General features: G+C 37.3%; 1 protein-coding gene across 15 annotated transcripts in view; it reads right to left on the bottom strand.

The window, feature by feature from the left end:
- The window catches only part of PHF20L1 (PHD finger protein 20 like 1), an 82,636-nt gene that overhangs the window by 28,518 nt on the left and 39,830 nt on the right, over positions 1 to 14,288 (bottom strand). For all 15 annotated transcript variants that reach the window (XR_004346397.1, XM_032609512.1, XM_032609515.1 and 12 more), the window contains 3 exons: positions 13,936 to 14,142; positions 7,382 to 7,438; positions 6,022 to 6,129 (listed from right to left, as the gene is read on the bottom strand). Coding sequence is in view for 14 of the 15 variants with exons in the window: in XM_032609512.1 (XP_032465403.1) it covers positions 6,022 to 6,129; positions 7,382 to 7,438; positions 13,936 to 14,142 (372 nt within the window). In the remaining variant the exon portion in view is untranslated. The remainder of the gene's footprint in view (positions 1 to 6,021; positions 6,130 to 7,381; positions 7,439 to 13,935; positions 14,143 to 14,288) is intronic.

Raw genomic sequence — 14,288 nt, 5'->3', positions numbered from 1 at the left:
TCTTAATTGTTTTGGGTTTGTGTTTGTATGTTCTTTTCTTCTCTTGTGTTTCCCACTTAGAGAAGTTCCTTTAGCATTTGTTGTAGAGCTGCTTTGGTAGTGCTGAATTCTCTTAGATTTTGCTTGTCTGTAAAGTTTTTGATTTCTCCATCGAATCTGAATGAGATTCTTGCCAGGTAGAGTAATCTTGGTTGTAGGTTCTTCCCTTTCATCACTTTAAATATGTCATGCCACTCACTCCCTTCTGGCTTGTAGAGTTTCTGCTGAGAAATCAGCTGTTAACCTTATGGGAGTTCCCTTGTATGTTATTTGTTGTTTTTCTCTTGCTGCTTTCAATAATTGTTCTTTGTCTTTAATTTTTGCCAATTTGATTACTATGTGTCTCCGTGTGTTTCTCCTTGGGTTTATTCTGTATGGGACTCTCTGCACTTCCTGGACTTGGGTGGGTATTTCCTTTCCCATGTTTGGGAAGTTTTCAACTATAATCTCTTCAAATATTTTCTCTGGTCCTTTCTCTCTCTCTTCTCCTTCTGGGACCCCTATAATGTGAATGTTGTTGTGTTTAATGTTGTCCCAGAGTCTCTTAGGCTGTCTTCATTTCTTTTCATTCTTTTTTCTTTATTCTGTTCTGCAGCAGTGAATTTCACCATTCTGTCTTCCAGGTCGTTTATCCATTCTTCTGCCTCAGTTATTCTGCTATTGACTCCTTCTAGTGAATTTTTCATTTCAGTTATTGTACTGTTCATCTCGGTTTGTTTGTTCTTTAATTCTTCTAAGTCTTTGTTAAACATTTCTTGCATCTTCTCGCTCTTTGCCTCTATTCTTTTTCCAAGGTCCTGGATCATCTCTGTTATCATTATTCTGAATTCTTTTTCTGAAAGGTTGCCTATCTCCACTTCATGTAGTTGTTTTGTCTTGTTCCTTCATCTGGTACATAGCTCTCTGCCTTTTCATCTTGTCTATCTTTCTGTGAATGTGGTTTTTGTTCCACAGGATGCAGGCTTGTAGTTCTTCTTCCTTCTGCTGTCTTCCCTCTGGTGGATGAGGCTAAGAGGCTTGTGCAAGTTTCCTGATGGGAGGGACTGGTGGTGGGTAGAGCTGGCTGTTGCTCTGGTGGGCAGAGTTCAGTAAAACTTTAATCTGCTTGTCTACTGATGGGTGGGGCTGGGTTCCCTCCCTGTTGGTTGTTTGGCCTGAGGTGACCCAACACTGGAACCTACCCAGGCTCTTTGATGGAGCTAATGGCAGACTCTGGGATGAGTCACGCCAAGGAGTACTTCCCAGAACTTCTGCTGCCAGTGTCCTTGTCCTCACGGTGAGACACGGTCACCCCCCACCCCGCCTCTGCAGGAGACCCTCCAACACCAGCAGGTAAGTCTGGTTCAGTTACCTATGGGGTCACTGCTCCTTCCTCTGTGTCCTGATGCACACACTACTTTGTGTGTGCCCTCCAAGAGTGGAGTCTCTGTTTCCCCCAGTCCTGTTGAAGTCCTGCAATCAAATCCCACTAGCTTTCAAAGTCTGATTCTCTAGGAATTCCTCCTCCCGTTGCCAGACCCCCAGGTCGGGAAGCCTGATGTGGAGCTCAGAACCTTCACTCGGGTGGGTGGACTTCTGTGGTATAAGTGTTCTCCAGTTTGTGAGTCACCTACCCAGCAGTTATGGGATTTGATTTTATTGTGATTGCGCCCCTCTACCGTCTCATTGTGGCTTCTCGTTTGTCTTTGGATGTGGGGCATCTTTTCTGGTGAGTTCCAGTGTCTTCCTGTCAATGACTGTTCAGCAGTTAGTTGTGACTCTGGTGCTCTAGCAAGAGGGAGTGAGAGCACAACCTTCTACTCTGCCATCTTGAACCAATTCAGTGACTTGATTTTTAGCTTAACCATTTTGTTGATGAGATTCCAGTGGGTATAATCCATTTATTTACATAGTGATACGGAGTCCACTGAATGGACAGGTGGACACCTGGGCCAATGCCAGTGCTGCTGTGAACATTCTTTTTTTTTTTTTTTTTTTTTTTTTTGCGGTATGCGGGCCTCTCACTGCTGCGGCCTCTCCCGCCGCGGAGCACAGGCTCCGGACGCGCAGGCTCAGCGGCCACGGCTCACGGGCCCAGCCGCTCCGCGGCACGCGGGATCCTCCCAGACCGGGGCACGAACCCGCGTCCCCTGCATCGGCAGGCGGACTCTCAACCACTGCGCCACCAGGGAAGCCCTGTGAACATTCTTATATAGGTCTCCTGATGTACCTACTGTGTGAGTTTTGCTAGGAATGTGAGGTCATGTGGTAAGCACATCGTCAACTCTACTCTCATCAGAAAAGCATCACTGCTTTTCCATAGCAGTCGTACAGCTGTCTCCATCTCCTCAGCAACATCTGACATCATCCACCTTGTAATTTCTGCCCATGTGGCAGATAGGAAATAGATTTCACCAGGTTCTGAAAACTGCATTATGCAGCTGCTCATAAGAGTGAGCACTGTATTATATAATCATTTTATCATTTTCACGTTTCCACTTCTGTGAAATACCTGTTGAAACCTTTTGTCCATTTTCATACTAGGTTTTCTTTTCCTTTTTGATCTGTAAGGGTTTGAAATATATTTTGAATACTAATGCTTTGTCAGGTATTTGCATTGCCAGTATCTTCTTATGGTTTGTGATGCGTTTTCACTCTCTTTATAATGCTTGTGATGAACCAAAGTTCGTTTCAGTCTAGTCACATTTTCAACCTTTTTGTTTCGGGTTAGCATTTTTTGTTTAGAAATCTCTGCCCAAATATAATAAAGATGTTTTCCTATACTTTCAAAGTTCTGTAATATTGTCTTTCACATACTAAGTCTCTAATCAACCTGGAATTGATTTTTGTGTACGGTGTAAGGTGGAGTCCATTTTCATTCTTCTTCACCATATGGATTATAAATTGTTCTAATACCAATTACTGAAAAGTTCATCCCTTACCTGTTATACTAAGATGTCAGCTTTGAATAAACCAAGTTCTGAAATACGTATGGATCTGCTTTGGATTATCCTGTTCTTAATAAATCTATTTTTTCAAAATACCTCACTGCTGTAATAACTATAACTGAACAGTAATTCTTCTCCTTATTCTTCTTCAAGAGTGACTGTATTATTTTTGGCTCTTTACTCTTCCATATTAAGTTTTAGAATCAGTAATGAACCTATAGATTTATTTGAAGTGACATCAATAGCGAATCTACAACCCCATGAACATGAATTATTTCCCATTTGTTTAGGCCTTCTTCACATTTCTAAATAAAGTTTTATAATCTGCTATTCACAGTTTTTTTTTTTAAACATAAGTACACATGGATGTATCAAATGGTTTTTCTACATTTATCAAAACTGTAATGTTACTGTGGTGAATTTCATTAATTGATTTTCTAATGTCAAACCAACTCTGCATTCCAAACCTATGCAGTCATACTTTTAAATATACTGCTAGATTTAATTCCATAACATTTATTTATGTGTTTCTCATCTTTGTCCATAAATAAGAACAGCCCGTGACTGTCCTTTCCCATACTGTTCTCTTCTGATTTTGAGAGCAAAGTTATTTAAATCATCTAAAGTGAATTTGGAGTTGTATTAGTTTCCTAGGGCTGCCCCAACAAATTACCACAAATTTGGTGGACTGAAACAATAGAAATTTATTCTCTCTCAGTTCTGGGGGCCAGAAGTCCAAAATTAGGTCTCAGCAGGGCCATCTCCCTCTGAATTCTCTAGGGGCAAATTCTTCCTTGCCTCTTGCAGCTGTTGGTGGCCCAAGCTCCTTGGCTTGGAACTGCATCACTCCAAACACTTCCTCTGTGTTTGCACAGACTTCTCCCCGTGTCTCAAATCCCCCTCTCCTTTCTCTTATAAGACACCGGTCATTGGCTTTAGGGTCCACTCCAAAACCCAGATGACCTCAATCTTAATCATATCAGCAAAGATCCTATTCCTGAGTGCAGTCACATTCACAGGTATGGGGGTCAGGAGTTGGATACCTACTTGCGGGGGACATGATTCATCCCACTACAGGAGTGCGCCCTCTTTTTCTAAATTCTAAAATGATTTACGTAAGTTTGGAATAATCTGCTTCTTTAATGTTTGGTAGAACTTGACAGCAAAACTTGTTGGACCAGGATATCTTTCTTTGTGAAAAGATTTTAAAATGCTGATTAAATTTCTTTCAAGGTTTGAAGACTATTCAGGTTTCTACCTTCCTGAATAAGTTTGGTTTCTGGCAATTGCCCACACCTTCAAATAACCTCTCAAGTTCACTGGCATAAAGTTGTTTACATTATCTTATTTTTATGTCTGGAGCATCTGTAGTTATGTTCTCTTTATTCTTAATATAGTTTATTTGTACATTTTGTCTTTTCTTTCTTAACAGCCTTCCCAGAGGTTTGTTGATCTTACTCGTTTTTTACAAAAAAATTAATTTTGGCATTGTTCATTTCTTCCTAGCATTTCTTTTTAACTTACTAATTTCTGCTCATATGTTCATTAATCATATTCACTTCTACTTTTTTTGGACTTATTCTTTTCTAACTTCTTAAGCTCAAGACTTAGCTGACTTTCAGCCTTCTTTTCTACTATAAGCATGTACACCAATAGATATTCTTCTTCTAAGTGCCATATTAACTACATTCTCAAATTTTGACACATATATAACATTTTCATCACCTGTCAGGTTCTTAACATCTTACTTTCCCTTTGGTACTGTGCTTTCATCCATAAATTATATAAATATATTTTGCTTGATTTCTAAACATATGGGACTTTTTTGTCTTTTCAATACTGATTTTAGTTAACTATAATATCTTTAAAATGTGTTGACGTTTGCTTGAAGCTGCATCCCATGGTCAATTTTAATAAACGTTTGTGTCTGTTTGATAAAACTGTCTACTCTGCAGCTGCTGAGTTCAGTGTCCTGGACAGGTCTATTAGATCAACTGTGCAGCTGCCATCTTTCTTAGTATCCTTACAGATACTTTTGAGTTTTGTTAATTTATTAATTACTAAGAAAGATATGAGGATGTTACTCAGTGATGAAATTTAGAAATTGTATGTCTAGAAAGATATAAAGTGAACTGAACCTTTATCATTATATGGTAACCTCCTATCTCCAGGAATGATTTTTGCTTTAATGACTATCTAAAAGGACATCCTTTAGAGACAGGCTATTGATAGAAAAATAACTTGGTTTTTTCCAGGATTTTCTAAAAATATTTTCCCTCATTTTTGAAAGCTAATTCAAGGGACTGTAAGATTCTAGATTGAGAATAATTCCTTCAGTACACAGAAGGGTACTTGGTCAGGGTATCCAGTCCACCAAAACGCTGGCAATGAAAGACTCTATCAGTTGCAGTGATTAATTTACAAACCACTTAACTTACAGACTGTAGTAAAACAGAGCTGCGTATTTTCAAAATTAGCAAGACAAGGGAAAGCTACTACAGGAACTTCTCAGCTGTCAAGAACATGGGAATATTGTCCTACCACAATTTTGGTAGAAAAGGACAGTTGAAAGCATCTTAGAATTTTTAAAACTGGGAATCAAGGGGCTTCCCTGGTGGCGCAGTGGTAGAGAGTCCACCTGCCGATGCAGGTGACACGGGTTCGTGCCCCAGTCTGGGAAGATCCCACATGCTACGGAGCGGCTAGGCCTGTGAGCCATGGCCGCTGAGCCTGTGCGTCCGGAGCCTGTGCTCCACAACGGGAGAGGCCATAACAGTGAGAGGCCTGCGTACCGCAAAAAAAAAAAAAAAAATGGGAATCACCATTTTAGCATACAGTCAGCCCTCTGTATCCACAAGTTCTGCGACTGGGGATTTAACCAACTGCGGATCAATTTTCAATTTCCAAGGATATGGAACCACAGGTACGAAGGGCTGAATATACCATGCCATTTGATATAAGAAACTTGAGCATCAGTGGATTTTGGTATCCACTGGGGGTCCTGGAACCAATCCCCCTCCCCACCAACCGGATACTGAGGGAGGACTGGACTTACCATGCTGCTTAGATTTCTTTTTCTTTTTCTTCTTCTTCTTCTGCTTTGGTTTGTAGTGATCTTTGTCCCTCTTCTCTTTTCTTTCTTTATCCTTTTCTCTTCTCTTACCTAAATGACCAAAGTGAGTAAGTTAGTAATCATGACTGATCCTGAGTTGTTCCTCTGTGGTTAACCTAAAAGCAGCATTTATGTTTTAATCAGCTATTCCAGTCACCTGCCCAGAGTGGATGGATTCAATTAAACTGTTCCTGTCATGAGTCTGGAACTCCTGATTAGCTTATTGGGCTATAAGAGGGGATCTTCATTAGCAGTGTTGAGAAATCCCAACTCCTGACACCTTAAAGTTAACACAGACAGTAGTTAAAATCTTTAAATGAGTAATATAACTCAGTTTCCTGATGTGGCAAGAAATAAACTCCATAACTTAAGAAAGACCTGACTGAGGAGACTCAGCATTTCCACACAAAATTTAATGAGAAAATATACTAGAAGCTTAAAAAATAAAAAAATAAAAACTTGAATTTTTTTTCCTTTGGAAAAACAAAAAAACTAGATCATTTCCACAAATAATTCCTTCAGTCTTTCAATACTTTCCCAGTGTATACAAGAATGAAAATTAAAAGCACAAAGAAAAAAAACTTATTTCATTAAACTAAATTTTGTCCCCAAATTTTAAAATATTCCTTTTTCCCAATCATATGCACTTTAATGAAAATGAACAGATGTTAAAACAGCTTCCTAGAGTATTTTATTTAAAATTAATTCATCACATATATTCAACTATTGTTCCAACTCAGAAAGGTTTAGCCCATAACTTATCAACCATATTAAACCAACTTTCAGTAACTCAAGCTCCAGGTAGCTAATCTGTAGAATACTTAAGACTATTATCCATTATTCCAAAACTTTTAGTCATTATAGCACAGAAAAGATAGCAGAAAAACTTTCAGTCATTATAGCACAGAAGACAGAAAAGACAGCAGAAAACTTAGTAACTTTTTATAAAGTTAAAAAAAAAAAAAGCTGAAAAAAAAGGCTATTTTAATTTACCATCCATTCTCTAAGTTTCAACAATATTAAATGGTAGCTTATTTTTAAACAGTCATAGTTTTAAAGATGTTCAAAAACATCAAGTTCTCAGAGAAAGCCTTAGGCTCCCTTGACAAAAAATACCCATACTACTGCAAGATATGTATTTAAGAAATCACATATTTGGAGCCGAATAACACTAATAAACACTAAAACAGATGATCACTTACACCTAAAGGAGCACTAACGGTAAAAAGTAAGGGACAGACTATGTCCTCCCACTGCCAAGCCATCTATAGCCTTTTGCTTAAAGATTACTTTCTGTTCATACCAAATGTAGTTGAGCTTTTTTCTTCCAATTTCACTTTTTTTTCTGTTTTCGATATTCCTGCAGGTTTAGGGGAAAAATATGTAAGTTTAGTCAGAAAGGATTAAAAGTATGGGACAATGTTTTAAATTACAATTGCTCACAAAACTCTACCTAAGACTCTTTTCTCCTAAAGGTCTACATTATTTTATTGCCTGAACTAGTAAGAAAGAAGTGGGATTTCTTACTTCAAAGGAATAATAAATTAAGAATGATTTTTGTTCCCTCAGACTACTCAGATTAGATTCCTAGTTCCACCATTTATTAGCTCACAGCCTCCAGTAAATCATTTAATCTCTCAGTGCTTCAGTTTCCTCATCTGTTAAATAGGACTAAGAGCATCATCTACCTCCTGTTGTTATCAGTATAAGGTGAGTCAAAATGTGTATTGATAAAATGCTTAGTGTCTGATAACTACTAAGTGTTTTTTCTCACTTTCTCCTTTATGGTGGGGTAATAATTTGAGACTACATCAGTTCTAGAAATAGCATAAATATGGGTCTGAACATAAAAAATGTTAGGATAAATGCACTAGGCAATCAGTTAAGATCAACTCTGGCATCACAGCCTTTGGCAGTCCATGTTGAAATGCACTCCAGTGGTAGGTCCACGTAACATTTCTGCTCCTGTGACAATTATGACAAAATGCTATTCCAGTCATCCAAATGAAATATTAAATTTCACATTAAATCATACTGGTTTTCAACAATCTGCATAAAATTTTTAAACTAATATTTAACCCTCTGTTGCCTAGAACAAACTTGTACCTTTGAACTTCCATCATGAATGTGTTATTAGGTAACGATAAAAGCCAAACAGAATTTATTCTATAAATTATTTTGGTCTTTATCCAAATGTAACATATAAAGGCTTTATTATCACATACAAAATATTCAACCTTAGTGGCACACTTAGGTCTTATTACCTAATAGTCCAAAATACATTTTTAAACCAATAGTGTACCTCATGAACTGTGCTGCTGACACAGACACACTTAACCAAGCTTCTCAACTCATATTCAACCACTAATGCTAATATCTTATGTGTGTACAGGGTTAATCTAAGAAAACACTCTAGTGCATTTAAAATACACTTCTAGTCTAATTAAATTATGCTTTAATATCACCAGTTACGAGTTCTTTGATTTTTAAATCACTGCAGTACACGTATCAAAAAAGCTAGCACTTTATTCATCTTACTGCAAATAAATTTACATAATTTAAATAAACACAATAAAAATGTAAAAATACCACTCAACTTGAATAAATGCTAATAAGGCTCTAATAATTAAGTTTCAAATTAAGTAAAAATATTGATAATCTCCATGACCCAAAAGATTTCTTATGACAAAAAAATGAAATGGACATCAGAGCAAAGAGAAATACAATTAAACTTCCTTATTATCAAAACTGTTGAACAAATGCCTCACTTACATTTACCAATTACTGTTTACTAACAATTAATGCCATGAAAATTCCACAAATTTGATGCAATTTTTCTTGAAAATAACAAGGCATTTACAACGGAAACAGTAAGAGGTTTGCTTTCTAAATCCTCTGTGATAGTAGAGCTATACCAGAAGCAGCCCTCGATCATGATCATTGCCTTGTAGGTCCCTCCCTAATCCCAGGAGCACTGAATCTCCAGAGTGAAAGGTGGAGCAAGGCCAGAATCCCCTGGGGTGATTCAAATGGAAGGAATTGCCTTACAGGGCTGCCTTTCCTGACTAGAATGTGCGGGATCCCTCAGGTACTTGGAAGACAAGTAAATGGTCCTGAAACCTCAGCTCCGGAACACAGGTCAGCACAGCAGAACAGATTCAGTAACTAGCAGAGTGCTTTCAGGAGGACCAGTTCTAGATTGTTTTCACATGTTCTGGTGGGTCCCAAACTTTATATTTCTTAACTGATAAAATTTTGCAAGTAAAATTGGGGAACTGAGAAAGGCTTGTCAACATTTTACACAATTAAGGATATTTAAAATAAATATTCCTATATGCAATAATGGCAGGACTTTTAAAAACACCCATGCCCAAATAGAAAAAAAAAAGATCTATTCAAGAATTCTACAAAAGAATCAATTTCATTTTATGAGACGTTCTCCTACATTGTCCCTTATTTCACCATGCACTAGAATTTGGGAACCAAAGTACGTGGATATTAGTTTACAGGATACTGGTTTTTACACTAAATTTTATCAACAGAACATTTTTCGTCAAACAAAATGTTATGTAATATTCCCAATACATAATACAACCCCCCCCCCCCCGCCGCCAAATGAAAAACACAATAAAAAACGAATGGAGCGCTTTAGATTAAAGCAAGAGTGACAGATCTCTGAGCCATGCCTGCTTTCACATCCTGCAAGGCGCAGTAATGTGGAGAGGTTTTGGCAGTTGTGCTAAATATCTGATTCTCCTGGCAAAAAAGGAGGCTATCCCTGAGACTCTCCATGGAAACCCCAGGCTCTGTACAAGCCATGAACATCTGCTGTGGGGTGGAGGGAGATTACGGAGTCTCTGGCTGTAGTTCTGTTTTGTACAATTCTGGAAAAAAACTGAAAAACACTTTAAACAAAAAGGCTTTTTAGAAAGTAAATGTGAAATTGGTGTCCCCACAAGTCAGAATGTGACTGTTATTGTCTCACCCGTCCATACACTGAGCTTCCATATTTTAACTCCTTGAAGGGGTCAGAGTAATACAGTATTTGTTATATCAGTACATATATCCAGTAGATAAATAAGAAAACCAGTTAACATCCCAGTTAGCAACAGAACTAACACTCTATCCTTACCTAAAACTGGTTGGCTCTGTTACAGAAAGTATTCTGATAATAAAATAAAAACAAAGGCATCGATTTTTACAAGGGCACCAATGACTGTTTTTGGTAGTGAGGGCGGCAGGGCAGTAGTATTCTTAACCTTGATTAGTCATATTCTATGCATGCTTCCCAGTGGAAAAATGCAGAGGATTAGGGCAAGTTCATTATCTATACTGGAAAAACAAGTGTTAACCTATTAAGAACACATGTATATAATAATTGGATAATTTGCATAATCTCATTAATTCTTTACCATGACTGTGATATGAGCATGCACATATCACTCACACGAAAAAGTAAAACTCTAAGTCTGTTAAACTATTTCACAGTTAATGACTAACATCCTCATCATTCTTAATACCCCCAAAATTCCAATTTGATAACAATACCCCCAGAAAATGTCTTTGATACAAGTTCTGGTAAATAATGCTTTCTACAGAAGTTTTAAAATTCAACAGTAACAAAATTTACTTTTATAATTAACATGAAACAAACCAAGCAAACAAATTAAAAAATTAAAAAGAAAGAAGAAACAAAAACAAAACTCCTGGTACTTTGACTGCAGATGGAAGACAACTTGGGAAGCAGACAGAAGGCCAACAAATACTACGAAACAGTTTCGAGAGGGTAGCTAACAAAAGTGTTGAGAGAAAAGCACTCAGACCACTGAGAATTTCAGTGCAAGTCAGACAGGTTCACAAGGTTTTAATCAAAAGATGTCCAACTAGAACATGACCTGAATTCCATTACTTCCCTCAAAAAACAAAAAATGAAAAGGGGTAATAGAAATAAATCAGAATCCCCCCCAAACCCCACATTCAAATGCTGTGACTGTGTTCAACCCTCTAACAAATGGACTTCCAGTAATTAACATTTAAATCATGCATTTCCTTGATTTAAGCAATTAAAGTTGCCAGTCATCCACCATACTTAAGATGATCCTCACTTTTCAACAAACTTACAAATACATCACATTATAAATCCAAACTCCTCTCTACCTTTCACTTTTCCAGAAAACTATCTTACAACTTTGACTTTCTCAAATAGTTTTCGAATACTTAAAAAGGAAAAAAATATCATGCCTTCCCTCTACCTCAGTACGTTTTTTAACCATTATGAGAAACAAGAACCACACCCCAATGATAATTAGCTACATCTCCACAAATATACTAGAAATTCTGGGGGAAAAACGAAAAACCACTAGGCTAGTACTCTGATTAGACACAAAATCACTGGAATTAAAGATTTCCATGTACAATCACTACTTTGACATTTTAGGATACATCATTCAACTAACATAACTTAGTTATTATACAACTATTTACATTCGTCTATCTTTCAGTCTTGTTACTATTGCTATGTAAAAGAAAATACAAACGTTTTCAAATGCACATCTAAAAATAAATTCCCCGGGCTTCCCTGGTGGTGCAGTGGTTAAGGATCCACCTGCCAATGCTGGGTACACAGGTTCAAGCCCTGGTCTGGGAAGATCCCACATGCCGCAGAGCAACTAAGCCCGTGTGCCACAACTACCGAGCCTGCACTCTAGAGCCCGTGAGCCACAACTACTGAGCCCACGTGCCTAGTGCCCGTGCTCCTCAACAAAAGAAGCCACTGCGATGAGAAGCCCGCATGCAGCAAGGAAGACCCGAAGCAGCCAAAAATAAATAAATTAAATACATAAATTAAAAATATACACATTGGGGGCTTCCTTGGTGGCCCAGTGGTTGAGAATCTGCCTGCCAATGCAGGGGACGTGGGTTCGAGCCCTGATCTGGGAAAATCCCACATGCCATAGAGCAACTGGGCCCGTGAGCCACAACTACTGAGCCCGCGCGTCTGGAGTCTGTGCTCCGCAACGAGAGGCCACGATAGTGAGAGGCCCGCGCACCACAATGAAGAGTGGCCTCCGCTCACCGCCAACTAGAGAAAGCCCTCGCACAGAAACGAAGACCCAACACAGCAAAAAATAAATACATTTAAAAAAAATATATATATATATATACACATTTTAAAAACTAATGACTTTATCATTTAAAAAAATAAATAAATAAAAATAAATTCCCCAATGAATATATCTTTTTTTTTTTTTTTTGCGGTATGCAGGCCTCTCACTGCTGTGGCCTCTCCCGTCACGGAGCACAGTCTCCGGACATGCAGGCTCAGCGGCCATGGTTCACGGGCCCAGCCCCTCCGCGGCATGTGGGATCCTCCTGGACCAGGGCACGAACCCGCATCCCCCGTATCGGCAGGCAGACTCTCAACCACTGCGCCACCAGGGAAGCTCAATATATATCATTTTAACTTGAACATATTTTTCATATATTCAGTATAGCAACAAATTCCAGATTGTTAAAGAACTCATAAGAACTTCACCAGGAAAAGTATCTCAAAGGGTTAAAGGTAATTCAGAAATCTTGTGAAAAGAGGGAAAAGAAAAATTAATTACCCTACAGATAGAAGGGGCTTAGAAATTGTCCAAAGACAATGGATCAGTTTTGGGAAATGACAAGAAATGTTTCAAAGCCTACAAATCTTCAAATTTGGGCTCTGATTTTTTTAAAACAAGATATGGAAACACTATCATGTACAAAATAACTTCAATCTTTTATTGATTAATGAATTGTAGAACACTGTATGTTTAATATTAGTTACACTTTCACTTTGAAAGAAGGAACAAGAAGGTAACAGCAGTAATATAAAAAGTATGCTTCTTAAGTTACTTCAGTCATTTTATTTTAATATACACCACCACCAGAAAAGAGCAAGCTCTATTTTATACTTCACCCAAGGATTTGATAAAGTGGTTTCAGAGAAGATACTACTAAAATCGATTATCCCAATACTCTCTGGCTGCTAATCAAAAAACAGTTTTATGTTTTTCCCTACTTCTGAACTGACTCAATTCACCTTATTTATCCATCTACTGATAATTCCAAATTAGTAATTTACTGGAAAAGCATTTGAAATTAGTATTTGCCTTTTTTTTTTCTTTTACTGTAGGGGCTCTTTGGTTGAGGTTAAAATTCTATAAAACTTCCAAGTAAAACAATGTAACCATATAAGGGAAATATAAATAAATATAAATCTAATATTCTGTTAGATTAAAACATCAACTTGATAAAATACCTCCAAAAGATTTCAGATTACAATAAGTGTCATAAAATCATCAAAAAATGTCTTATTGAGTATGGCTGATTTTACACATTAGACTCCCAAAATAACATTAAAACAAATTACATTTAAATTTTGGAGATTCTGCTCCAAAATATGGGATTATATGTAAGATACAGGTATATAAATTAATTTAAGCTAAGTGTTTCTTAAATATTAAATTCTATTAAATCCTTAAACCTAAGTATTGAGCCCACTAAGTTATTTTCTGGCTTCAAAACCAAGAAACTTCTGTAATTATATTTAGCTCTAATAATTCCTATTTAGTAGAAACAGGATATAAGAAAGAAGTAGGGAGAAGGAAGTAGATTAAAGTGACAAAATAAGAAGTATATCCAGAGAATATGATAGTAAATGGTCACACAAAAGGACGTTAAACAGACTGAGAAACCCTATATTCCACAGATGTTATGGAGGAGTATTTATAAAGAGGAACTACATATTAAAATAATGTAATTATACATCAAACTGTTTTTACTGTATAAATGCAAGCCTAGCTAACTTGTAAAATGAATCTTTTTTACCTGATGCTGTTGGAGCTCCTCTTCCATCAGTTACTGCTTTGGAAGAAAGATTTGTAAGCATCTGTGTATCTTCCTTTTCTGCCCTGGGGCATTCATTATGGTAAGAGGGATCTGGGGCTAGCGGTGCTGTAACTTCCGAACCACGACTTAAGTCAAGAGGGAGACAGGGTCCCAGTTTCTCAAGTGACAAATGTGCAACATCAGGCACTACACAAAATAAAGAATGTAATATGTTAATATAAATACACTGTCTCAGTTAATATCCATGTGGATTAAAATGTTATATAAATTAAACAGTGCCTGGAAATAAAGAAGGCACTAAATAAATACTTGTAGAATTAAATGAAGTGCTT

The sequence above is a fragment of the Phocoena sinus genome, chromosome 17 (assembly GCF_008692025.1).
Source record: "Phocoena sinus isolate mPhoSin1 chromosome 17, mPhoSin1.pri, whole genome shotgun sequence".
Lineage (NCBI taxonomy): Eukaryota > Metazoa > Chordata > Mammalia > Artiodactyla > Phocoenidae > Phocoena > Phocoena sinus.
This window is presented reverse-complemented; position numbering and strand designations above follow the sequence as displayed.